Source organism: Desmodus rotundus, chromosome 6 (assembly GCF_022682495.2).
Source record: "Desmodus rotundus isolate HL8 chromosome 6, HLdesRot8A.1, whole genome shotgun sequence".
Lineage (NCBI taxonomy): Eukaryota > Metazoa > Chordata > Mammalia > Chiroptera > Phyllostomidae > Desmodus > Desmodus rotundus.
This window is the reverse complement of record NC_071392.1, coordinates 65,141,138-65,167,087: the sequence shown is the minus strand read 5'-3', so window position 1 is coordinate 65,167,087 and position 25,950 is coordinate 65,141,138. Positions and strand designations below refer to the sequence as shown.

Here is a 25,950-nt window from a genome sequence, read left to right as displayed (position 1 = left end):
TATCTCTAGGGCTTAATGCTTAAGGGAGTGACTGTGGAAGGGTTTTTATGGGAATTGTGTGAGGCTATTCTCTGGTCCCCTTTTTCCTCCTGTAAGGGGGTCTATCACAGAACTAGTGACATCCCAGAGGAGGAAATGCCAAGGAGTGCTCAAACTACATGACCAGCAATATGAAAGGTCAGCAGAGTCTAAACCACATGACCAGTGATGTGCTAGGGGAGGAAAGGTCACCCTGGCAGTGAGGTCCCACCCTACAATTGTCCATTTGCTAGGTACCCAGGGCTTTGCACCCTGGGTGACCTTTTGTACCTGGCCTATCGCCCTTGCTCTGCTCATGCCTCTCTCACTGCCTACTACACTATTATTATCTTACCAATATTTAAAAAGGCAAGCTTTACATTGGTTAGAAAATGGACATATAACCTTGACTGACTTCATAGTCTCTGCTTTCTGCACTGCCATGATATTCTCCTTTACCTTCTGTCAGTACAGGTCCTTTCACATTCATTCAGAGGTGGAAGCTCCTGGGAATACCTGGCAGGAAGTCGGTGGGCTTGGGGAGACTGTGCCACATCTGGATAGTGTATTAGATAAACACTGTCAGTGCGGTGGATGTAGCCGTATCCTGCTCCCTGGGGCTGCAGTTTTATTTCACGCATTTGTCTGCCACGGTGAACAGCAAGAGTTCAGTCCACTGCAGCTAGCCCTGGATCCTAGAATTTAGCTATAAACTATAGACACCAGCCCACTACCCACCCAATGACCTAAGGCAGGAATTCAGCCAAAAAAATTAGTGGACACCAAATGAAGCCTGTCCTAGTCCCCCATCCTGCTTTACTGCAGAATTCTTCCAGTGATTTCACACGTACATAAATACTAATGACAAGTTAACATTACTTAGGAAGAATACTGCAGAAGAAGAGCAGAGTTAATCATTTTCAAAACTCAGAAGAAAAGCACACCTTAAAAATTACTAGAAAAAAGTGGAAACTTACGTTTATTCTGTAGAGAATGCAAGGAGATAGACTATGAAAGCAGGACAATAAAGCCATGGTAGAGTGCAGATTAAAAGGAAAAGTGTTGGAAAGGTGGTGGATAAGGTAAGGAATTATGACAACAATTAAAAATGGAATGGTTTCATTAAACTCTATTTGAGACAATAAAGAACAGAAGTGAGATAGGGAATAGTCTGTGCTGTCAAAAGTGTAACTTGAGCTCTCCCAGAATGTAGGAGGACAGAGTTATGATGATGATAGATGTCCTCGCAGAGCACGGAAAGGGAACATAAGCATGATAATGTCACCAGATGGAGAAGGTTCTTCAAGGTGTTACGGGAAAGAATTCAGAGACACACACACACAAGAGGGGTTCAAATGGCACTGGCTAGATTTATTAAAGTGAAAGTACACTCAGAGGGGGAGAGAGAGTGAGCAGGCTGAAAGAGCAAATGCCCCTTAAAGCAAAAGTACACTCTCAGGGGAGAGAGCAGGTAAGCTCAAAGAGCAACTGCTCGGATCCTTTGGGATTATTATCCTTTTGTTCTGGTGGGCTGGGAGAAGAGTGAGTTTATTTAGAATTATCCCGTCCCTAAAAAGAGCAGGCTTATTTTTAGCTATCCAATCTTGTCCTGTTTTCTTTAGGATAGGGTCCTACCACTTTGGCTCCTACCCACAAATCTCTAGGTTTGCCCACAATGGGGGATGGGGGGTATCAAAAACGCAATGCTAATTTATTATAATCGGTATAATTGAGGAAAGGTCACTTCAAGGAGACTTGTGTACAGGTCTGCACAGGAGCTAATAATGGACAATTCCCTCTGCCCCTTTCTCTCTCCTCTCAGGATGCCTGTGGTTTGTCCCAGGCCTGTTGAGCTGGTGGAACTATGTCATTTACTGCCCCCCTCCCCATCGTGACTATAAGACTATTTACCCACTTGGATGGTTTTGGGTTTTTTGCTCCCTCTTTCCTTGTTAATATCTAACTAGCGGCCTACTCTAACATAGGATGATAGGTTAGAACTAGTAGAACTAGAAAAGGAGAAATTACCAAAAACATAATGGGAGGAAAATTGTCTGAGCCAAAAAAGAGGTCTGGCCATGCATATCTACAGGATTTACCATGTTCCATTTAAAATGGGGAGAGAGAGGCCATAAGTAGACAAATTTGGGTTACTTTTTTTTTTTATAGGTAGAATTTATCCCCCAAGCTTCCCCATCTCATAGGTACAAATGAGAACAGATTATTCTTTAAAAATTATTTTTAGTAATAATTTACCTCTGCAGTTTGGTGGCTCCATAACCTCACTCCTTAGAAGCAGAACCTCAGCTGAGCTTGCTAGGATATCCTGTCTCACATGTCTGTGGGGGAGTCCCTGTCCATGTCTTGCTCATCGCTGGCAGGTCTATCATTGCTTGGCTTACAGACCCCCTACCACAGAAAACAGCCCAGACCAACCACTGCCAAGTTCATCCTGTGGCTTTAGGATGCTGACGTTTCTTGGGCAGCTACAACCACTGTTGTGTTTCCTCCAGGCGTACCACTTTCCCTGTTGGCTGCCTTAGTCCCAGTGTGAATCCAGCCACTTCCTTTTCTATTGAAGGGTTAGCAGTAGCGGAATAGTATTCAAACCCAGAGAAAACCGCTGCTGGCTACCAGATGTTGTCTTGCAGAGCCTAAAACCAGTCCCAAGTCCAACAACATAAGGAGTCCCCTAAAGGACCACTTTCTCCTTAGCTCATGGTCTGAGACCTGGTAGTCAAGCCTCATTTTTCTCTACTTTCAGGAGTTCCTCTAAGCATGTCTTGGTCTCCTTAGAGACCCCAGATAGGAAGGAGTTCCCTCTTTCACGCTAAGGGCTTTCCCTCAAGCCCTCCCTTCATATCCCAGAATATGCCTCCTCCTGTAATGACAAATCAGGCAAACTCACTGTCTTCATAGAAGTCACCTCACACACCCTCAAAGGTGTGGTTTTCCCTTATGATCTCAAGGGGTAGCCTCATCAGAGCACAATAGAGCAACAACAGCACAAAGGTACATACATAAGTGTATACTTACATTGTCCCATTCCAAATTATAAAGAGAAAACAGACCCTTTCATGTTTAATATTTCTCTAAGTTTGAGTGGCTCAATCTGTGTACATGAGCTACCTCTAACTATACCAGTTAGGTTGGCACTTTACCTATGCACGTCCTTTTCTGAAAGTCATTTCCAAGAAGAAAGCCTCTCCCAAGCATGTGGGTTGGGAGTGGGAGCTCAGCTCTGGGGTGATGGCAGTGGAAAATGACCTCCCCTCCACATTTTGCTCCAAACATCGCTGTCTTTGCCCTACATAGAAGGACATTGGCTTTCCATCCCAACATATGCTACATCTCTACATGTTCTCAGATGAAATATCCTTATATGTGAAGATAAATATTTTTTTTTAAATCCTATAGGCATCCAGGTAGGAGATTTTTTTTTTTTTTACAAAGTACAAGTGATCAGTCTCTACCTAAATTTCTTTGAAACACTGAATTCAGAACAGGATACTATCAGGGGTGTCCAACCTTTTTGTGTTTCTGAGCCACACTGGAAGAAGAGTTATCTTAGGCTACACATTAAATACATTGTGACGTGTAACCACAAAAAAAACCCTCATAATGTTTCAAGTAAATTTATGACTTTGTGTTGGGCCACATTCATAGCCATCCTGAGTTACATGTGACCCATGGGCCAGTTTGGACACCGTTGGTTTATCAAAGAATTTTTGATGCTCATCAAGATATTTTTCACATAAAAAGTCAAAGATGTTCTCTGATGTACAACAGCTGTAAATAGATAACGCTCACATATTTTTAAAAACATATAAATACATCAGTTTTGCAAAGAAAAAAGCTAGAAGGAAATACAGTGGTTACTTTAGTGATTTCTCTGCTTCTTCATGTTTCTTTGTATTTTTCAAAAGTTTCTTATTGAAATTCATTGCTGTTTTATCACTGAAAAGTAAAATAAGCATTGGGAAGACTCAAACTAAAGATCTACAAGTGGTAATAAAGAAAAAATATCACAGAACATCTGCAAGGAACAAAATATGCTAGGAACACTGTTCCCAGCTAACATACTGAACTGAAGCTGTAGATAATACAGCAAGGAGTAGGCTTTTTCATAAAATACCATCTCTTGCTTTAAATATATAAGCACTATACAAAATACATATAAATATATAAATATAATATTTTCCAGTGTTTCACATGGAAGTAAAAAACATGACATGTTCAATGAATAAAGCTTATTAATTAAAATATTACTTTTAATCCTTTGAAAGGCTAAGGACAATCAGAATGGGAATTTCACACTTGTGTACCACCTTTTTCTCTTCTGAACTTAGAATTTTCACCTAAATTCTCTTCTTGGTTTATTAATAGGTTGAGCAATATCATACTGTCATTTTCCATGGCCCAGAAGGAAGCTTGCAGGACTACATAGTACATCAGCTTGCACTCTGCATGAAGGTATTAATTACTCGCATACCCTCTCCTTTTTTTTTTGAAAACTCAAATACGTGCAGAACTAACCAGAATGCTTCTTTATCACAGCACAAGCAAATGGCTGCAGGATTCTCCTGTGAAATAGTGAGAGCCAAAGTGGATGCTGGTTTCTCTAAGGAACAGCTGGTAGACCTGTTCATCAGTAGCGGTAAGACCATTTCAGCAAACTGAATTGTGATAACCAAAGGCATGCTCTTCAGTGATGCCATTAAAGGCAATAAACTTGTTGCTTGGAAATACATTTAAATCAACTTTTCAATTATTCAACAACTATGGCGTGAAAGTTAGGAACTCAGGTGAATATTTGCAAAAAATTACACATCAACAATTGTAAAAAACTTATATACATCATTGTACTTATTTTACATCATTGTACTTATTTCTTCTTTTTTTATCTTTTTTTATAACTCATCTGTTGTGAGCCTACTGTATTACTGGCACCAGAGTATACCAAGGAGGAAGTGGTGGGAGCAGTCTACCCTGGTGGGACTGAGTATTGCATCACTGATGCTGTTTAGAATTGCACAGTGATAATGAGAGAGAGATTGGTTATGATAATTTTTATTATTGAACTACTTTCTCCACATCTCCTTCAGTACGGTATTGACTGGCACTTTGCTAAACATATTGCATGCATTTAATCTCTCTGACAACACTATGCAAGTAGATATAATTATCTCTCTTTCAAAGGTGGGAAAATAGGCACAGAGAACATCAATAACTTGCCACAACTACACAGTAGCAGAACCAAGACTAAATGTGTTTATTAGTACTATAACATTATAACATTTTCATGAATTTTACATTTAAGGTCTCAGAGCTTAAGACCACAAGCTTCACCACAGGTGGAATTAGCATAGCCCTGCATAGAATAGCAGTGACTATGACACAAAACTGAAATGAAGCAGACTCCAGTCTCCACAGAATAAAAGCCACAGAGAGCCCTGGGGAGCAGGTGAAGGGGGAGGCAGTTGCAAGATACATGAAGGATGGTTTGAAAACCAAATTCAAATCTCCCTTTTGAAGGGAGGGATGCTTGTCATCTTTAGAGCTGTGATCAGGTGTACTGTCTTGTGGTTAGGGCAGCTGTTAACCAGGCTTAGGAAGAAGGAAATGACCAATAGTTCCTAAATCAAGAAATAAAATTAAGAGGCAGATTTGGGAATGGACTGAGGATTCCTAGAAGCACACTTTAGATACAGGAAAATCCCACTGGAATCTGAATGTTGCTGGAGTACCCAGGGTAGCCTTTGGCCAGAAAGTAGTGAATGTTAGCTACAGAAAACTGTTTCCTCTGAAGATGTTATTAATAATAGCTAAAATTTATCAAGCTCTTACTCTAGTAGGCCTTATTCTAAACACCCTGATTTATAAACATGAAACTCTTGAGATAAGAAGTTAAGTACTTTGGCCCTGGCTTGTGTGGCTCAGTGTATTGAGTACCAGCCTGTGAATCAAAGGGTTGCTAGTTCAATTCCCAGCCAGGGCACATACTCAAGTTGCGGGCCAGGTCCCCAGTTGGGGGGCACATGAGAAGCAACCACACATTGATGTCTCTCTCCCTCTCTTTCTGCTCCCTTCCCCTCTCTCTAGAAATAAATAAAATCTTCAAAAAAAAAAGAGAGAGAGGTTAAGTACTTTGCATAAAGGTCCTGCAGCTAAGAAGAAGACTCAAACCCAAGCATCTGACTCCTGAACACAACCTGAATCACTGCTAGCCACTGCTCCTTAAAAACACCTGTGCCAAAATTTGTGTTTCCCTCTTAGTTATATAACAAATGCCCCTACATATTTCGGCTTTGTCTTTTTTCATCTCAAAGTAAGAAGCTAAAATATTTTTTCTCTCCTTATTAGATTGATAGCAACTGCAGACTGAATTCCACTTAAGCCTAGAGAGCTAAGAACATAGATGAGCAGTGAATTAGGTCATGAGGTGACCTAAGATGGATGACTCACATTTCTAAATCTATGGGGAAAATCTTATAAAGAGCTCCTGTTACTGATTTCCAAATTTGGTTAGTGGCACAAGACTTTTGGTCCCTCATACTAGAAACTCAGGTCTTATTCACAGGCTTGGTGCCAACAAGCCACATTAACAGATGAACCAGGCTGGACAGGGCTGGAGGGAGGAGGCACGTCTCCATCTGCCTTGCAGGTAGCTCTCAGCTCCAGCAGCTTGTTACTGGCAAAAGTGTAGATTCGGTGTCCTGAGGTCTTGCAACTTTTAGGAAGAAGCGAGAAATTTAGGAATTTATGTGAAAATTTAGGATTTTGTCCTTTCAGTATTGTCAACGATTTCAATTTTTAAAGCAATATGAGGCTGACATAGAACCTCAAGGTCCTCTCATTCATGGATGCATCACCCCTGTCCCGTAGACAATCCACGGTTATGTCCTGCCAAGTTGGTCTCTGTGTGCATTTTCCTCCATCCCCATTGGCACCACCTTACTTTCTGCCCCCTTTTCCTATTTTCTGTCTGCTTTCCTGTAAGTCGCTGCTCTGTCTGTTGCTGCTTCTCTCTGAATGCCCCTCAGAGGCCACCCCCTGATGAAAAGTTTTCTGTGGTTCCTGTTCCTCACATCCCTCCATTACCCACTGAATTAAGTTGATGCCATTCAAGACCTTCTGTCCAAGGACATTCATTCATCTGATTTGCTTATTTGACCCTTATTTATTTTTTATCTAGATATAACATTGTGTAGGATTATTGGGTACAGTGTGTTGATTTGATACACTTGTACATTGCAAAGCAATTGCGATCATCACCTCACATAATTACCATTTCTTTTTTGGTGAGAACATATTTTAGCAACTTTCATATGTATAATAACAGATTGTTAACCATAGTCATTCTGTATATTAGATCCTCAAAATTTATTCATTTTATAATTGAAAGTTTTATCCTTTGATCAATACCTCCCCATTTTTCCAGTCCCCTCAGGTGCCACCAACCACCATTCTACTCTTTCTGTTTCTATGAGTTGGGCTTTTTCAGATTCCATACATGGGTTATCATACAGTATTTGCTTTTCTCTGCCTGACTTACCTCACTTAGCATAATGCCCTCAAGGTCTATCCACATTGTCACAAATGGCAGGACTTTCTTCTTCTTTCCTATGGCTAGATAATATTCCATTGTGTGTGTGTGTGTGTAATGACATTTTCTTTATCTATTCATTTGTTTAACACTTAAGTTGTTTCCTTATCTTGGCTATTGTAAATGATGCTGCAGTGAATAAGTGGGAGCAGACATCTCTTTAACATCCTGATTTCATCTTTTTGGGATATATACCTAAATTGTGGATCATATTGTAGTTATATTTTGAAATTTTTGTGGACTCTCCACACTGTTTTCCATTGTAGCTGCACAAATTCCCACCAACAGTATACAATGGTTCCCTTTTGTCCACGTCCTTGCCAAGACTTATCTCTTCTTTTTTGATAATAGCTATTCTGACAAGCATGAGGTGATAGCTCATTGTGATTTTGATTTGCATTTTTCTGAAGGTTAGTAATGTTGAGTTTTCACGTACCCGTTGCCCATTTGTAAGTCTTCTTTAGAATATCTGACTTTTATTTTAATAGATGCCTATGTTCCAGCAAAATATGGTGTTTATTTCTTACATGTTCTTTGTTTCTTTCTACTGTTCATGTGTTTGTTCATGCTGAGGTTTTCACATAGAATTTTAACGTGAACACACAGTCCTCTTACCCCCAACACACACTCCCACATGGCAGGTACTACACAAAGTATGATATATAGTACTGATTAAAATAGATATGACCTATGACAGGAAAAGTCCCTGTTAAAATGATCTAAGGACACCTCAAATGAAGGTCTCTCTGATTCCTCCCAATATGACAATTCCCTTTAATGAACAGCAGTAGACTTTGTTTAAACCTCTGTTTCCCACCTCACTATAGGTCAAGGCAGTGAGGATATTATTTGGGCTTTTGCATTGGCCCAAACACATGTTATATGATGAGCTCCTTGAAGGCTAGTAATGTGTAGCTTTATTTTTAATTTACCTTGCACACTGATTGCCAATGATTATATGTTGAACAAATGGGTGAGTTTTATACAGGAAATAGAATGGGAAAAGAAAAAAGAAATGCTAGTCATATTCAGGTGTCAGCAAGTAGAAGAACTTGCATGGAGTGGAGGCAGCAAGAAATAAGATTAGAGAGTGCAAGGGCTGATAAGGGAGGAGTCGATAGGGCATAGAGATACAGAGTTAATTAGATTTGAAAAATTAAGTATATTTTAAATTTTATTTTTAATTGAAATATAATTGATATGTAACATTAATTTCATGTATACAACACGATGATTCAATATTTGTGTATATTGCAAAATGATCACCACAGTAAGTCTAGTTGACACCTATCACCATACATAATTTAAAAATTTTTTTCTTGTGATGAGAACTTTTAAGATCTACTTTCTTAGCATCTTTCAAATATACAATATCACATTACTGGGTATAGTCACCATGCTGTACAATGCATGAAAAATGAAGTTTTTAAGCAGTAGACTGAGGCCCCCCAAATCTCCACTCTACTTTCTTATGTAGGAAATGGTGTGTCATCTCCGAATATGAAAGGATTTTTGTTCTGTATTTGGAGATAATAAGTAATTATTATCGGTAAGTAAAAGATAAGTCATTTATAAGCATCAAATATCTCCCTTTTTTAATAACAATGCTAAGACACAAATACGTAGTTCATCTGCTAAGACCTTGAATGCGTTTGTCCAACTTAGCTACCTGAGTATTATCATCCATTCCTCAGTTTGCTTTATTTCCCATTTCTAGTCAGTTCTGAGTTCTGTGGAATCTGCTTCCTATCTTTCATTTCTACCTCCTACTCTACATTCCCCCTACCAACTCTCATTTCTTGCTTAGAACCTAAGGAGGCCTCAACACTAACCCTTCTTGTTTGTTCTGGACTCCCCTCCCTGCATGGGCTTCCACAGGGCTCAGTCCAGAAGACAAAACTGCTCATAATAGTTCCTGCTATTATACTGCAGTGGTTCTAGAATAAAATGTAGAGTTCTCTGAATGTTATGTCAAGAACATTATGGTCTGGCCTTTGACCTTACTCTTGCTGCTGTCTACCCTTATCTCCTAAAACTCACTCCACCATCACCATCATTTTCTCAGTAGCATCCATTGCTATTGACTGTGACCAGTGAAGAGGTCCTGGAGAACGCAGACTGTAAGTCCTGTAGATGGGGACACCAAATGCTTCAGAGAGGGCTGGAGAATCTCGAGGGAAAAAGAGGGTCAGATCTGTCGATGGTATGGCGTGTTCTATAGTGCAGAAAGTGCAGTGCAGGGATGTTCTTTTGGTCAAGAGGTAGATAGAGAGTCTACCTCTTGACTGGAGAGTAGAGAAGAAAAGGTATTCCTAAGCCGTTCCACTCAAGCTTTTAGAATAATCAGGGGATAACAATTATCTATCAGTTACTCTCTTGCTTTATTAAACAAGAAATTAAATTGATCAAATTACATTACTACAAGTGAGGAATATACTTATTCATAAGGCATTCTATGCTTCCTCCTGGTGTTTAATTTTATTTTCTCTCATGAAAGAGATTTAAACTATTTGGATTGGGCTGAGGTTAGAATGTTGAATTTTATCTTCCACTGTGCAAAGCACATATATAACCTTTGTTTCTCTCTACAAATCTGTAGAAGAAAGCCAGTGAACAGAGAATGAATAAATAAAGTGTGCAAGCAAAAAACATAAGGAAGAATAGCAAATGTATTTTAAATAATTAGTTTTAAGAATTTAAAATTTATATGGAGATTAAAAATTGTACCAGTGAAGAAAAGACAGAACAACAGAACACTTCAAAAAAAGTAACAACACTTATACTAGCAAGAGTTATTCTTTGTTTATTTTAAAACCATTTAAAACCAGGTCTCCCTTTCCATATTGCCTTTTTTGAGAGACAGCCATGTCCCCTGCCTCTGCTATATGGTAAGAAGAGTGAGAACATGTACTAGAGCTGGGTCAAAATTTGTCTCAGTGTAAGGTATGGAATTAGGTTAGTCAGACAGATATTTTTTAAAGTTACATGTGACAGTAAGTAGTAAAAAAAAAATTAACCCTAGATTAGTATTTTAAAATAGTTCTTTGAATTTTTGAGAAAACTTACCTTTTTAGAAGTAATTAAGATGGAATTACTGTAATAACATGAGGAGAGTGTGCTCATTAGCATGTACGTGACTGAGTTCACCTTCCTGGATACTGCATTACATACAGGAGGCTCTTCCAGGGCTTACCCCTTGCTCCTCATCTGGACTCTCAGAGCCTTGTCCTGGCAGGGCCTTGCATCCTGAATCCTCCCTCACTGCTCGCATCCTGAATCCTCCCTCATTGCTCCCATCCTCACATTCTACCACCTGCTGGACATCTCAGAGGGGCTGTCTCGCTCATCAGGCACATCAGGCCTGAGATATAAACTAGCACCCCACACCCCGCCCCCAAGTACACTCTTGCTCTTGTTGTGCCTCACCTCCATTTCCTGCACAACCTCTCCTCGGGTGGGAACTCCAGTCTCACTAAGATTTCCTCCCCAGCCCTCTCTCAAGATAACCGCCCCCAAGGCTTACTGACTGTCTCTCAAGACACCTTTGCATTCTCTGCCTTGGCCCTCGATGAGGTGCCCATTGCCTCCTGCTTTCAGCAATAAAAGCTTGTAGGGGTGTTCTCCTGTTTCTATCCTCTCCAATGAGTTCTTCACATCAAAGTGAGATCTCAAAGCAGTAGTCAAATCCTTTTTATCTTCCTCCTTAAAGAGGTCCACTGATTCCCAGAGCTGGTAGTTTCTTTTTCCCAACGTGACATTCTGGGTCTTCCACTTTTCATTTGTAGTTGGGTTGTGATCATAGCAGCCGTTCCCACCCCTGGCTGCACACAGTGCTCAGGCCCAGCACAGACCAGTTAAATCAGAGCCTCTGGAGGACGGACCCCAGGTGATGACACTGTGCAGCCCTGGAGGGGACACAGCCTGCCGTGCAGCTGCCCCAGCTCTGGCTACTTGATCCCAGTGCACCAGTGTGTTGCCACAACATGCTCCCAACCAGTCTTGACTGGAGGGAGCTATCAACTTGGAGGTCACTGACATGCCACTCTGCAGCTGTTCCAGGACAGTCCTGCTCAGCCTCCATTCTCTGCCTATGCCATTTCATATACTTAGTAAGCCTTCTCCTAACCTCTCCACCTATTGGGATGCCATTCCTTATAATACGTCCAGTTTAAAATGCCACATCCCCCAGTTAGAATTAGTCATCTCCAATATGATATAGCACAGTGAAGGGGCACTGGGTAAACATTTGTTGAAATGTAGTTACATGTTCCTAGAGAGATTCTGGCTGGATACAGAAGCTTTAGGGCCCTAGGAACTAGCCAGGCACTTAACACAAATCAAGGAAAATTGGAGACCTTTAGTGACACGGTCATAGGCAAGCAGTGTCCGTGGCGTTGTGGCTGAGATGAGACAAATTCACATGGACTACCAAGTCCTGTGGAGGAAAAGGGATGGCACAGCCACTCTCTCAAGGGGAGAGTGCCCTGACCCTTGCCTTAACAGGCTTTTATTGACTTATTTTGCATAGGAATACAGGGCATATATGGAAAGCTCATCAGTCACTGTCAGGCAGTAATGATCAAATAGATAACATTCAAAGAACTCTGAGAACTTATTCTGAGTCAGGGTCAGATAGCTAAAGGACCATAAAACTTTGGGTAAACAAACTCATCTCAGGCTTGGACCCTTATCATTTAAATTGAGCATATTAGCAAAGCAGGTTTCACATGATTTTATGCATTCTTTCTTAGGCCTGATCGCTCAGGGAAACCCACCCTTTCCAGCACAGCGCCGTACCCACTTCCAGCATTGTTTCAGGCTTAGGTGGAGCAGGGGAAGTAAGGAAGCCAAGACATTAGGAGACTTCTTGCAGACAGAATGAGGACTCAGGCTATGTCAAAGCCAAGGGGCAAGGGTCCATCACCTCCTTTCTCCATAGCCCCCTACGTCCTTCCCTGAGGGCCCCCTTGTGACCATGCCTGTCTTAGGTCATCCTTCCCTTGAGGAATCTTACCCATCATTGGCTAACTGGTCATGTACTGAGGGCCAGGCAGGGTGAAGTAAAATGGGCAGAGGCGGTGCTCCTGCCAGGGAGATAAGCTTTATCTCCTTAGTGGCTTAGGGTCTCAAGGTCTTTCACTCAGCCTTAGTCATGGGGGTTACAGCTCTGAAACCAGGCAGGGCAGTTCCCAATACTTCAGTGCTTAGTTACAGAAATGCATATACATAAACCATCCAACCTGGTCTATTTTTTATTATTGGTTGGTTAGTTTATCATTGTTGTTTTAACAAACTATAGACTTATTATACTTCCATAATCAGTGATTCCTGAGTGAACATTTGAATACCAAGACTCATAGTATTTTAACACTTTTTACTGAATAACTGCGTTGAAGGGGATCCAGCACACACGAGGCACTACTGTAGTGGCCCCCACAAATACAACTAAATTGAGAGGCAGGTGTTAGTGTTTCTAGCCTTCTAATTTTTAAAGCTTCACAGCATCCAGAAAAGCTTTTTCAGTCTCAGAACAGATTCATATACCATGTTCAAGGAGTTCTTTTGAAAGTGAGAATGCATCGTGTCTATAGTAACGAGGAAGGGAGTATATAATACACTATTAGGAGTATTTGAGAAAAGTGGAATATTTGACAAAATTACTCAAGCATTTTAAACTGATCTTTTTCTCAAGGTTAAATTGGCTAAGACTGGGGGCCATTAGACTTCTAAACAATTAAAAAGTGACTTTAATTTTTGTATTAATTTATCAGTATAGAGGAAGTGAAAAATACTATATGCATTTTAACTACAATATGATTAACAGTTGAGTGCTTGGTAGGTTTGAGGCACTGTTTCAAGTATGTTTTGTCCACTGATGTATTTGTTTTCTGTAACTTTCCATATACTTTCTTTCTTATTTGAGTTTGGTATTCAATACAGTCTCCCTATCTTTAGTGAGAGGACCACTAAAACAAGACTCTCAAGTCCTAGAGATTTTAGTCCTTGTTACCACTGTTCTAAAACCCTAGTCACATCACAGTAACCTCTCTGAGACCTGTAAAATGAAAGGAAGGGTCTGTTTATCTCTCTGAGGTCTTATCTCCCTAATTTTATGAATATTTTATTATATATGTGCAATTTAAAGGTCATATAAGGAGTTTGACCTTTTATATTGTGAAGTATACACCTATAAAATATATACTACCTACATATTTACAGATCAATGAATTTAAAATAAAATAACCCTTTAACTACTGATCAGACCAAGTAATAGAATATTCCCAGCTTCCAAAATGTGCCCACAGGCTCCTGTCTAGGTCCCCAAACCCTTCCTTCTGCAGATAACCATTAATCTGTCTTTTGTGGTAATCATTTCTTTGCTTTTATTTATAGTTTTACTACCAATATATTAATCTTTAAATTATATGTGTAATGTTGGCCATGTTCAAACTTAATATGATGAAGTCATATTGTACATATCTTTTGTGTTTTGTGCCTTACTTTGTTGTGATAATCCTTTGTGTTGTTGCTCTGGTTACTTGTTCACTTTCATATCCCTTGCCTGAATATATTCCTATTTATTTATCCGTTGCATTGCTGGTGGACAGTTGGGTTGATTCTGATTGGGATCTGTTGGGGAACTAGTATGGGATGGTTGTGTGTGTATGTCTTCAACTGTATTAAATACTGCCAGCCTGTTTGCCAGAGTCCTATACTCCCTCAACAGCTTAAGAGCATTCTTGTTATGTCACATCTTTGCCACCACTTTATGTCCTCAGACTTTGTAATGTTTGCCAGTTCATGTAGATTGTTGTAAAAGCTTGAATCACTTAATCTCATTTCTGACCACAGGTTGTCTGATCCCAGTGAAACAAACTCCTGTTAATAAGAAAATCATCATCATCTTAGAGGATTTGGAAAAATCTTCATTGTCAGAGTTCTTGGGGGACTTCTTGGCACCTCTGGAAAATCGCAGCACAGAAAGCCCCTGTACTTTTCAAAAAGGTAATGATTGAGGTGAGACAAGACCTTGCTGAGAAGCAAGCTCCTATGTGATCATTCTACTCTTTCTGTCCCCAGAGTACATGCTATATATACTTCACGTTCTTCTTTCTTTGACTTATTTTAATTTGCATTTGTCCTATAACATGGCTCGTTTTAGGAAATGGAACGTCAGAGTGTTACTACTTCCATGAGAACTGCTTTCTGATGGGGACCGTTGCGAAGGCCTGTCTCCAGGGCTCTGACTTGCTGGTGCAGCAGCATTTCCGCTGGGTGCAGCTGCGGTGGGACAGCGAGCCCATGCAGGGCCTGCTGCAGAGGTCCTTAAGAAGGAAAGTTGTGACTAAGGTAACCAGCCCAGAGCTACAGCTTTTTAGGAGAGGGCATTTGGTGTCAGGAAACCTGGGTTTAGTTCTACCATTTACTAACTTTGTGGCCTCGGCAAGTGCAATATTTGAATATTCAAGGATTAAATAAGATAAGGCATATAAAATCCATAACAGTTTCTGGACTATATTAAGTTATCTAAAAGCAAATAGATTTTACCATATTAACTAACCAAGCTCTAGATGCTGTAGAAGACTAGATTGTAAAATTAATCACTCTTCTTAAGGAGAAGCCAATGCTACCATGAGGTCTTCACATCATTATCCACCCACTCAAGCTACTTTTAATATATGACTGTTAAACTGGCTACAGTAATATTAAAAGGTCACATGAAAAATTAGAACTCTATCTTTTGGTACATTTTCTTTTTTAAAATAATGTTTTATTTTTCAATTACAGTTGACACACAATAATATATTAATTTTAAGTGTACAACATAGACACTTACAAAACTTAGAAATTGATTACCCCAATAAATCTAGTACCTACCTGGCACCATACATATCTATTCTTCAACTCTAAATGATCAGTTTGCTGCGTAGAGTAATCTTGGTTGTAAGTACTTGCTATTCATCACTGTGAATATTTTATACCAATACCTTCTGGCCTGCAAAGTTTCTGTTGAGAAATCAGCTGACACTCATGGGAGCTCCCTTGTAGATAACCAACTACTTTTCTCTTACTGCTTTTAAGATTCTTTCTTTGTCTTTAAACTGTAGCATTTCAGTTATGATATGTCTTGGTGTGGGCCTCTTTGGGTTCATCGTGTTTGGAACTCTAAAACCTGGGCTTGTATTTCCTTCATCGGGTTAGGGAAGTTTTCCATCGTTGTCTGTTCAAATAGTTTTCAATCCCTTTCTCTCTCTTTGCCTTCTGATACTCCTATAATGTGAATGTTGTTACGCTTGAAGTTGTCTTAGAGGCCCTTTAAACTATCCTCATTTTTTAAGATTCTTCTTCTTTTTTTTTTTTTGCTGTTCTGATTCGTTTTTCCTGCTACCTTCTCTCCCAAATTGCTGATTTAATCCCCTGCTTCATCTAATCTACTGTTGATTCCCTCTAATGTATTCTTTAGTTCAGTTATTGTATTCTTCATGTCTGATTAGTTCTTTTTTATGTTTTCTATGTCCATGTTTATGTTTCCTGTCACTTTGATGGCATTCTCACTTAGTCATCCAGCATCCTTATAACCAGTGTTTTGACTTCCATATCTAATAGATTGCTTAGCTCCATTTTGTTAAGTTCTTTTTTTGGAGTTTTGTTCTGTTCTTTTATTTGGGACATGTTTCTTTGTCTCCTCATTTTTACTGCCTCCCTGTGTTTGTTTCTATGAATTGGGTAGAGCTGCTATATCTCTCGGTCTTGGTATTAGGTGTCTTGCGGGGCCCAGTGGCATAGTCCCCCTGGTCACCTGAGCTGGGTGCTCCAGGTGGGTTGTGTGTGTCTTCCTGTTGTTGTTGAGCCTTGACTGCTGTCTGCACATCTTTGGGAGGGATTGACCCTTAGGCTGATTGGTAGTGGGAACTGGCCTTGACTACAGTGGAGGAGCTATTATGCAGGCGGTGGCCCTACAGAGCAGGATTTGCTTCTGCAGAGGTCAAGTGTCTGCCAAGTCTGCCCTTTGGAAGTATTGTTTGTGGGGGTGGTTGGGTGCTGCTCTGGTGATCTATAGCTGGCCACCTGATATGTTAGTTCTGGAGCCTCTTGGCAGGACCTCTGGTTCAGGCCAAGGTCAGCCACTGCTTGTTCCCTTCCCCAGGGCCACTTGGTATGAGCTATGAGTTGATTTGAAAATGGTTGCCACTTTTTCTGGGCTTGGAGGTGCCTGAGAGAGCTAAGCTGTGAATTGAGGCCAGCTACCACTAATGCTTGGCTGGGGATTGCTTAGTGAGAGGTATGCAGCATGTGAAGGCCAGATGCTACTTGTTTGGGGTTTGTGAACCTTTGAGAGATTTTAGGAAAGACCAGAGGATGATCCAAGACAGGCCATATATATGAAAAAGCCACTGAAAATCACTTGGGTGGGCTTACTAGTTGGGTGAGTGGGGTCTCTGGGAATCACCAAGGCAGGCGAACAGTGGTAGCCATATTGATGGAGACTCAGGTAAGCTACCTGCATGTAGGGGGAGGACTCAGCAAAGAAACAACGGCCTCTGCCAGCACTTCTGTCTGGGAGAAAGCGGCCCCTCCAACCCTTGTGCTAAAGCCAGACAATTCAGTTCCTCCTTGTATGTCCCTGGTACCTTTTGAGCTTCTGCCCTACCAACTGGAGCTTAGAGCAAGTGTGTCTGTCAGCAGGTAAGTCCATGTTCAGGCTGTTTAAAAGGAACACCTGAGACTCCAGCAGCCCTTTGTCTCAGCCATAATCTAGTTTTCACAGCCAGAAATCATGAGGACTTCTCTTCCTAACACTGGAACCCAGGATTAGGGAGCCTGGTATGTAGCTGGGAACCCTCTCTCCTCAGGCAGGACCTCCACAGCTGAGATAGCCCTCCGAATTTTATCCACTACACATGAGTGTTGGACCAGCCCATTCTATGTCTCCACCCCTCCTACAAGTCTCTTAAGTGGCTTCTTCTGTATATCCTTAGTTACAGGAGTTCTGTTCAACCAATCTTCAGGCATTCTAAATGATTGTTGTTCTACAGTTTAGTTGTAATTTTGATATGGTCATGGAAGGAGGTGAGTATATTTACTTTCTCTGCCATCTTGACCAGAGCCTCTTTTCATACATTTTCAAGAGTAATAATAACTTTTAGTGGTTTTTCTGAATATTAAAAAAAATTATATATTCTCCCAAATAACAAATTAGCTTAAGGCTAACAAAATCTAGTACATGACTATTTAATTTAATAATCTTAAATTCAGTGAGTAGTTGAGTGTCAAGGTAGATTTGAAATAAAATTTTGATTTAGCATGATTTTTAAAAATGTATTCCTGCACAATGGGACCATTTGGATGAGCACAGTATTTTAAGCTGTAAATCACACAATACCCCACCACTAGCTGCTTCACAAAAAGAGGCATTCTCCCCTCACCATACCAAATGTCACAAGGTATGTTTTGCTGGCATCAGCCCACAACCTCATGACGTCAGGTGCCAGGTCTGCGGGACTCTTGTGACCTCTGCCTTCAAGATTGCAGAATGTCTGTCTGCAGGACTTCAGGCACCACATACTCACACAAACGTGTTCAAAGGCAGGAAGCAGGGTACTACGGGGGTGAAAAGTGTTATCAGTCTTCTTCTGGGGGAGGAAAGCATCTTTTTTTGAAACTCCCAGAAACATAAGACTTCCTTTAATGTTTCATTAACCAGAATTGGTTTCATGCCCACCCCTTCAGTCCAGACTATCCCAGACCTACCTTTCTTAGATCAAAACTCTCCATCAGGTAGTTGAACAAAATTGTGTCTGTTGTGCTACATAGAGGATGAGAATGGACATGCATTTGTGGGTGTGGGGGTCAGAGGAGGTAGATGGAGGCAAAAGGGTGGGGTAGGAATGGCTTTGGTAATTCAGTGAACAGTGCCTGCCATTAGTCATTTAAGTAATGTCTGGAATTCTTAATTTAATCAGAGAAATCTTCAAACACAAGCTATGTTAAAGTCAGTTGCCTGGTCATAAATACATACTTGTGAACAGAGCACAACCCTTGTATGACTTCAGCCAATAGCCAAAAAGGTGAGGTAAAGATCATGACAGATTTTTATTTATTCTTAATTTTTTAATTTATTGTTCAGTTATACCTTTTTCACCACTGCTCACCCCTACCCTGTCCTCCCCCCACTCCCACAGTCAATTCCCCCCCATTATCCATGCCCATGAATCCTGTTCTTGTTCCTTTGCTCACCCCTTCCTCCTCTTTCTGCCATTATGCCCCTTCCCCCTCCCCTGGGGTCACTGTTTTGGTTATTTCCAAGTCTCTGGTTCTGTTTTGCTCATTTGTTTGTTTTGTTGGTTACATTCCACTTACAGGTGAGATCATATGGTATTTGTCTTTTCACCACATGGCTTATTTCACATAGCATAATGCTCTTCAGTTCCATTCATGCTGTCTGTGAAGGGTAGGAGCTCCTTCTTTCTTTCTACTGCATAGTATTCCATTGTGTAAATGTACCACAGTTTTTTTGCTCCACTCATTTACTGATGGGCACTTAGGCTGTTTCCAGCTCTTGGCTATTATAAATAACGCTGCTATGGGTGATTCAGGGTTCTTAGGGTAAAGTCCCAGCAGTGGAATCACTGGATTGAAAGGCAGTTCCATCTTTAGTTTTCTGAGGAAAATCCATACTGTTTACCAGAGTGGCTGCACTAGTGTGCATTGCCACCAACAGTGCAATAGGGTTCCCTTTTCTCTACAACCTCGCCAGCACGTGTTATTTGTTGATTTGTTTATGATGGCCATCTGACCAGTGTGAAGTGGTATCTCACTGAGGTTTTGATTTGTGTCTCTCTGATGGCTAGTGATGTTGAGCATCTTTTCATATGTCTCTGGGCTCTCTGTATGTCCTTCTTGGAAAAGTATCTGTTCAGGTCCTTTGCCCATTTTTTAATTGAATTGTTTGTCTTCCTGGAGTGGAGTAGTGTGTGTTCTTCATATATTTTGGAGATCAAACCCTCATCAGGTTTGGAGATCAGACAGGTATCATACAGTTGGTTCCCTTGCCATTTTGTTGATGTTTTCTTCAGCCCTGCAGAAGCTTTTTAGTTTGATGTAGTCCCATTTGTTTATTCCTTCCTTTATATCCCTTGCTCTTGGGGATGTACCAGTGAAAATATTGCTGTGTGGGATATCTGAAATTTCCCTGCCTATGTTTTCTTCTAGGACTTTTATGGTGTCGTGACTTATATTTAAGTCTTTTATCCACCTTGAGTTTAATTTTGTGTGTGGTGTGAGTTGGAGGTTGAGTTTCACATTTTTTGCATGTAGCTGTCCAAATCTTACAACACTATTTGTTGAAAAGGCTATTTTTACTCTATTTTATGCTTCAGCTCCCTTTGTCAAGTATTAATTGACCATAGAGATATGGGTTTACTTCTGGACTCTCTCTTCTGTTCCATTGGTCTATGTGTCTATTCTTATGCCAGTACCAGACTGTTTTGATTACAGTGACCTTGCAATATAGTTTGATATCAGTTATTGTGATCCCTCCTACTTTGTTCTCCTTTTTCAAAATTGCTGAGGCTATTTGGGGTCATTTATGATTCCATATAATTTTTTGAGGTGTTTGTTCTGTATCTGTGAAATATGTCGTTGATATTTCAATTGGGATTGTGTTGAATCTACAGATTCCTTTGGGTAGTATGGCCATTTTGATATTAATACTTCCAATCCATGAACATGATATATGCTTCCATTTATTTGTGTCTTCCTTAATTTCTTTCTTTAGTGTAGTTTTTTGAGCACAGGCCTTTACCTCCTTGGTTAGGTTTATTCCTAGGTAATTTATTTTTCTTGTTGCTATAGTAAGTGGAATTTTTTCCTAGTTTCTGTTTTTTTGTCTGATCACTGTGGCTAGGATTTCCAATACTACATTGAATAGAAGTGGTAAAAGCAGAATCCTTATCTTGTTCCTGATCTCAGTGGGAAAGCTCTTAGTTTTTGCCCATTGAGTATGATGTTGGCTGTAGGTTTCTCATATATGGCCTTTACTATGTTGAAGTATACTCCCTCTAATCCCCCTTTGCTGAGTGTTTTCATCATAAATGGGTGCTATACCTTATCGAATGCTTTTTCCACATCTATTAATATGATAGTAAATTCTAAAAAGAAAAGATAGATAAATTTCTTTTTATCAGCAGAGCTGTGTACATTTTAAGGAAGTTAGCATTTTAGCTAGGGAAATTAAATCAATACAAGTGAACATGCCACAGATCCAGACGTACCATGTGGATCTCATCACCCAAAATATGAAAATATTTAATGTTATTTTTTATTTCATTAATTCAAAAATCCTTTTACGAGCACATATATGCAAGATGCTATGAGGTCTTTTACATACAGGTGAACAACGATTTCTTCCAGAATTGATGTTTAAGAATTCATCCAAGGTGTTTCCTTAACCTACTTATTGCTCCATTATGTCTGAACCTTTCTAGTTCATATAAGGGGCTACAGGTCTGTATCTCATGATGACACTTGAGATATTATCCCTCCTTCAACTACATCAAGTGAATATAAAATCTGATTCAGCTACATTTTTGTTTTGTAGTTTTAAATGTGTTTGTTTTTAATTTTGGACTGTTAAAAACAAAAGGGAGAGAAGCACTGTTCTAAATCAAGCCCTTGTGTTCTGCCTCCCTGTCTATAGTTCAGAGGTCAGGTGCCCTCTCCCTGCGACCCCGTGTGCAAGACAGTCGCCTGGGCCCTGGCCGTCTGGCACCAGCTCAACTCCTGCCTGGCCCGCTTGGGCACACCTGAAGCACTTCTTGGGCCAAAGTATTTCCTGTCTTGCCCTGTAGTCCCAGGACATGCCCAAGTGACAGTGAAGTAAGTGTCATTTCTCTTTATTTGCCTTTTTAAAATAGAGCCATGGCCAACTTGGGTTTCTTTTTGAGAGTGAGAATGCTGACAGCCACCTTCTGTTATCGATATGAAGTGTCAAGAGGAAACCATGACTTGTCTGTTGGGTAACTCTTAAGGGAACTGTTTTTTACTAAGAACTAGATAGCAGTTTCCCTCTCTTACAAAACTCATCAACGTCATGTGTGACTGGCTGTACAGTGTCTCCTGGGAAGGCCCATATGAGAAATTTGGTCAAGTATCCCATAACCAGAACCAAACCCTTATATTCTATTGGTGAATTCAAAACTTCCTTGTATATTAATGAGACTTATGTACTTATGATGCTTTTCTTTGTAGCAGCTTATGAGAACAGACATATAAACAATACAGTTAATGAAATCAAAAATCAGGAGGAAATTGAAAGGTAGAAAAAAATGGTCACAATCCAGCTTAGTAAGGGTTCTGTGAGTAGCTGTTAGGTTTTATTCTGCGATTTCTAGCATCCAGGGAAGAAATCCATTTTGGAAAATGGAATACAAATATTATATCTTCTTTATTATAAGACAAACTCAATTTAATTACAGGTAATTGGGAGTGGGGAGGAAGAATCATTGTTAAAATATACACAGCATTCTCTTACTAAAGAGCAGAAACACATTTATGCATATAATTATGCCCTTTTTTAAATCAGTATTACAATTAAATTAACCCTTTTCACACCCAGAGCCTCAAGATTTTTAGGATCCAATGTTGGCCTTTCCTGTCAGGAGCACAGTCATTGTAGAGACCTGAAGAAGCTCTGAGATTTGTACTCTGTTTGCAAGCCAAGGTCAGGTTGTTGGATCAGAGGCCAAGGACTTTATCACTCGTATCACAGCCCCAGCCTGGGCTTCACATTTCATTGGTTCCCCTAGCTCCTCACATTCCCCTGTGTGATGCATAGTGACCCAGGTGGATGCTGGATTTGCATCAACAGCTGTAGACCTCGAGCCTGGGCATCCCCACGCTTCTAAAGGGATTGCTGCCAGATCTGCCCACCGTTTTCCCTGGAAGGAGACATTACTTTCATCATCCTGGTCAGGAAACAAACCTGCCCTCAGCTCCAGAAAGGGACACTGGGTCCATCTTCAAGTCTGTGTGCTCTACTAACATCCTTGAAAAGGTAGTGTGGAACACATGCTGACACGCAATGTGCAGATGTGTCATGGAGAATTGTCTCCCAACAGCCATATTAAGGAACTGCTATTTTTTTAAACAAAGCTTATCATCTTTACCCCTTTAGCACTTTTAGAGTAACTGTGCAAGTTTGACTCACATGGTAGAACACCAGATTATTTTTGTATTTTCTATTGTAGTTTCTTTTTTTTCTTGAATTACATATCATTAGACAGTAACAAAGAAGTTTGCAGTAGATAGATGCTTGATACATGGGTAAGTTTTAAAAGTCAATTTTTTAGTGTGCAATGTTTTAAGATTTTATTTTTCTTAGACAGAAGGAAGGGGAGGGAGAAAGGGAGAGAAACATCAATGTGTGGTTGCCTCTCAGGCACCCCTTACTACCCCCTCACCCCCACCCTCCCACCCCCGGCCAGGTGACCCTTAGGTTCACAGGCCGGCACTCAATCCACTGAGCCACACCAGCTGGGGCAAGTTTTAACAGTCATAAAAAGTTTATGCCACTGCCTAATAGCTTTGAAAACTTTCCTATTCTGGGAGATGTGATTTTGTCCCTATACCTTTAATCTTGTTAACTGTTTTTTAAGGCTAAAACAAAATGTAACTTTTTAAGGAATTTTAATTGGTATTGGGTACTCCAAACTTGAGCTTAAGATCCACTGCTATAGTTAGCTATTAATGCAACGGTCCGCCTGAGGCTCGTTGACCTGTCCCATCTGCAGGGCTAAGCCCACCTGAGTGCAGACACTGAGCCCTTGCCTTGGGGCAGTGTTTAATTTGCCAGTGATTCTTAGATGTATCTCAATTTCAGAATTATTAAAGTATATGTTTCTTATTAAGGAAATAAGGCAAATAAGTTTAAGCTATTTAAACACAAACTTTCAGGAAACATTTTTTCCAGACTTCTTCTGTCTGTAAATTTATCTTTCCATGTCTTTTTAAACAAGTCTTATTAAGTGTATTGGGGTGATTTTGGCTAATAAAATTATGTAGGTTTCAAGTGTACAGTTATATAATATATCATCTGTATATTGCATTGTGTTCACCACCCAAAGTGAAATAAGTATCTTTCCATGTGTTTTATTCATGCATTCATCCAACACACACTCAAGCATTGATTTGTGCTCTCAAGGATCATATAAAGCAAAAGGAGAGGGAAGGGTAATCAGTTTCATTTGAAATAGATTGTATTTTTGAGGCAAAGTCAAACTACTTTGAGGTTGAATAATTACACTTGTTCCAGAGCTACTTGGAAAAAATAGCATATTTTTAGAAAAACTTACATTTTTTCTACAGTCTTCAAATTGTACCTTTGTAGACTTGTCTGTAACTTCTGAGAGGCCTGGTCCTAACTGTGTCTGCCCCTCTCTTGCAAGGTGGATGTGTAAACTATGGAATGCTGTCATTGCACCCAGAGTTCAAGAAGCAATATTGGCAAGAGCCTCTGTGAAAAGACACCCTAGCCTTGTGCAAACAACTGCTAAAAAGCACCCTAGCCAAGGACAGCAGGCTGTGGTTAAAGCTGCTCTCAGTATCTTGCTCAATAAAGCTGTTCTGCGTGGCTGTCCCCTCCAGAGAGCAGGTATGTGAGTCAGTGCTGGGAGCAGAGGGAAGTTGCACTCTTACGTAAAACTTGTTTAAATTTGTTATTAGGGAGCTCTGGTTTTTCTCCTTGTAACTAGAGAAATTATCTCAGCATTAATGAACATTTCATACCATTGCTCTAGAACTGTCTGTTTTGTAATTACTGGCTAATGTTTAAATTTGAGAACTCCAAGTGAAGTGTGCTGGTTCACAAAATTCCTGCTTCAATATTAAGTAGGCCTACGATTTTGAAGAGTCTCCTTCTTTGAGAATTGGAAATGTGCATTTTGCTTGACACTGTGAAACTGCATTATCACTGCCTTCTTTTTGGCAAAATGTGATTTGTGTTGTTTCAGAGCTGGACCAGCATACAGCTGATTTCAAAGGAGGAAGTTTCCCTTTATGCATTGTTTCGGGTTACAACAGTTGCAGCAAGAAGAAAGGAGAGAGTGGTGCCTGGAGAAAGGTGAGCACCAGTCCTCGCAAGAAGTCTGGCCGTTTGTCTTCACCTGCCTGGAACAAGCCAGTTCTGAGTGAGAAAGGTAAGGGGGCTGTCATGCCACCTAGAGGCACCTGGGCACTCAAGGTCTAGGTTCTCAATGCAAATGTGCTTTTCTTTTAATTTTTTTTCACTCTGCATTCAACAAAATTCTGAGTATCTCAAATCACGTTTTCATGGAATAAAAGTACATAGTAGGTACATTTCCAAAAATACTTGGGAGCTCCCTAACTGAAAATAATTTTTCATACTAGAATTCTGATATTAAATTTATCTTTACCATGTTAATGGTCTTTTGAAAATTAACTTGACATTTGTGGTGTCCACAATTAAATTTTTGCAATTCAATAATTGCACTTTGGCATATTTCTTTCCATTTATGTGCCATCCTTAAGTCAACCTTAAATTTTTAAAGGTATGTGTATAGACATATTTGATACCAGCTGAGGCCTTTTTAAGTGAATCTGTTTTACATATTTCTTTTTCATATCTAATGTGTACCATTTGCCAGGTACCATTCTAGGCAACGGAAATAAAGCACTAAAAGCAGCAACCCTCACAGAGTTTCCATTCTAATAAATCATTAAACAGAATCTATATAATGGGATGTCATTTATAAAAAAAGAAATACGTAAGTTTTCATTTTCACAAAGGAGATATAACACATCTATCTTTGGTGTTAGACCTATTTCTTTTGGTTTTGATAACAGGATAATCAGGAATTATACACATTATGAATGTCCTTCCTAAAGGAAATCTGTACTTGAGTAAGAATGAAAAGATGTTCCAACATCATATGCATGGTGGATTTCTGATATATGTAATTAGTTTTAGGCCTTGAGGAACCACCTCCAACTGCTTTGTCTTGCGTCACTATATGCCAAGTGTATAGAGTGGGATTTCTAAATAGGAGAACATGATGCCTGAAATTTAAGAACATAAAACATGGCTGGTGTGGCTCAGTGGATTGAGCGCTGGCCTGAGAACCAAAGGGTTGCCGGTTTGGTTTCTAGTCAGGGCATATGCCGGGGTTGCAGGCCAGGTCCCCAGTAGGGGGGCGCTCAAGAGGCAGCCACACATTGATGTTTCTGTCCTCCTCTTTCTCCCTCCCTTCCCCCCTCTCTAAAAATAAATAAAATATTTTTTTAAAAAAAGAACATAAAACACTTTGTTC

The 25,950-nt window shown here is 40.1% G+C and overlaps 1 protein-coding gene across 5 annotated transcripts in view; it reads left to right on the top strand.

Moving 5' to 3' along the window:
• CTTNBP2 (cortactin binding protein 2) overlaps nucleotides 1-25,950 on the top strand; it is a 167,944-nt gene that overhangs the window by 125,373 nt on the left and 16,621 nt on the right. For all 5 annotated transcript variants that reach the window (XM_053926409.2, XM_053926408.2, XM_053926407.2 and 2 more), the window contains 7 exons: nucleotides 4,405-4,491; nucleotides 4,576-4,675; nucleotides 14,477-14,629; nucleotides 14,787-14,974; nucleotides 21,324-21,502; nucleotides 24,070-24,275; nucleotides 24,634-24,819. In XM_053926409.2, coding sequence (XP_053782384.1) covers nucleotides 4,405-4,491; nucleotides 4,576-4,675; nucleotides 14,477-14,629; nucleotides 14,787-14,974; nucleotides 21,324-21,502; nucleotides 24,070-24,275; nucleotides 24,634-24,819 — 1,099 coding nt within the window. The remainder of the gene's footprint in view (nucleotides 1-4,404; nucleotides 4,492-4,575; nucleotides 4,676-14,476; nucleotides 14,630-14,786; nucleotides 14,975-21,323; nucleotides 21,503-24,069; nucleotides 24,276-24,633; nucleotides 24,820-25,950) is intronic.